Consider the following 1,529-nt stretch of genomic DNA (forward strand, 5'->3'; position numbering starts at 1 on the left):
CTCCCTTTCAGCCATTTTGCAAGTTAGCCAGCCCTCCCGAGGAAATGGAAGCCACCTACCTCCTCTTCCCCCTCGGTCTTTGCGTAGACGCGCAGGGCAGCCGACACTCTGTGGTGCCGCCAAAAGCGGTGGCGCGCGACGCCAGGTGAGCGCGGTTCTCCATCGGAGAACCTTCCGGCCCGTCTCCGGTGGCGGCCTCGCGCGGCCGCGTGCCCCCGGAGGCGCCGCACGCCTCGGCGGCCTCCCCACGCGACGCGAGGCCGCTCCGGCACGGGACCCACCACCGCCCTCAGATGGCTCCTGCTCCTGCACCAAGCCAAGGAGGTTTTTCCAGACCAACCTGGCCATAATTCAAGGTGAATCCGCAAACCGTTAGCGGAAGCTTCGCTTTGCACCGGATATGGTGGAGACTTGAGGAGATGGCAACCAGGGTGCGGGGGCAGGCGTTAGCGAAGCACCGCGACCGAAAGCCGCGTGAAGGACACGGCTTCTTCTCAGGGGAGGCCGCTCTGTCGCGAGCACTGTTCCCGCGGCTCCCCAGCCGCGCGTTGGGAGGATTCGTTCCCCCAGGTAACGTGCGAGCGCCCTCYCAGTATTAGCTTTCTTGATAAGCAAGCGCGCCGTCAGATTTTGCTCTGGCTTCACGTCTTGGCTTCGTAGAGATCCTGCTGTAATTGGTACCGGCGTTTGGACTCCGTGTTTTCACCTTATGGCTGACGCGCGCCTGGCAGCCCTTGCCTCGGCGCGAGGGAGGGACGCTCGGGGCTGTGCCGCCTGGCTTTGCTGCGGTGGTGGCTTCTGTTCKTCGTCATTTCGTTGGCGTTTTTCATCTTTTGATTTCAACTCTTTGTGTAACACTGCCCTACATGTTAACGTGAGATTTGGCACTATCCAGACTATTATCCAAATAGTAGATTGGAGCCGGTTATTGAGCATAAAACGGTGGGTATGAGTATGGGTACTGAGCATTGGTAGATCTGAACACTAAATTATTTTTGAAATTTCACTTACAACCAAAATTTTCAGCAAATTTCACAAATGGTAAGACTGAAGACGCTTCCAACTGAAAGGATTCCAGTTCAAAATATTGATAATGGATGTTCTGAAAGCTGCCACCTTTTATCATGAAAGTAGGAAATAACAGACACACATACAAGTTTTGATTGACCCAGTCTCCTGAACTGTGAATATTACCTCTGGTGATTATGAACTTGCCAGCTAACCAGTTTAGTATTGACTTGTAGTTCAATAAAAACTATCTTATAGTAGTTCGGAGCTTAAAGACATTTATGGTTTATGTGGTCTGCTGGATGAGGCGATAATGTTGAATTCTGAAGGACAAGCAACTCTGCTTACATAAAACCTAATAGTTTCGTATCTTAACCAAAAAGAGCTGGAAATTTGTTCTCTGCTTGCCAATTTGCCAGCAATATTTGGATTTCTGAGAATTGATATTTGATCAGTACAATGTTGAAAGGACTAAGAAATATAAATGACCCTTACCTTTAGCAAATTTAGTAATTAGTGCA

The 1,529-nt window shown here is 50.7% G+C and overlaps 1 protein-coding gene across 1 annotated transcript in view; it reads right to left on the minus strand.

Annotated features, from left to right (window-relative positions):
• Positions 1-1,126, minus strand: part of CDYL2 (chromodomain Y like 2) — a 62,857-nt gene extending 61,731 nt beyond the window's left edge. The window contains exons 1-2 of the mRNA XM_085306475.1: positions 1,012-1,126; positions 60-340 (exon numbers count right to left, since the gene is read on the minus strand). Coding sequence (XP_085162601.1) covers positions 60-340; positions 1,012-1,126 — 396 coding nt within the window. The remainder of the gene's footprint in view (positions 1-59; positions 341-1,011) is intronic.
• Between the last annotated feature and the right edge of the window lie 403 nt (positions 1,127-1,529).

The sequence above is a fragment of the Rhea americana genome, unplaced genomic scaffold (genome assembly GCF_003343005.1).
Source record: "Rhea americana isolate MKP2758 unplaced genomic scaffold, rheAme1 scaffold_24, whole genome shotgun sequence".
NCBI classification, from domain to species: Eukaryota; Metazoa; Chordata; class Aves; order Rheiformes; family Rheidae; genus Rhea; species Rhea americana.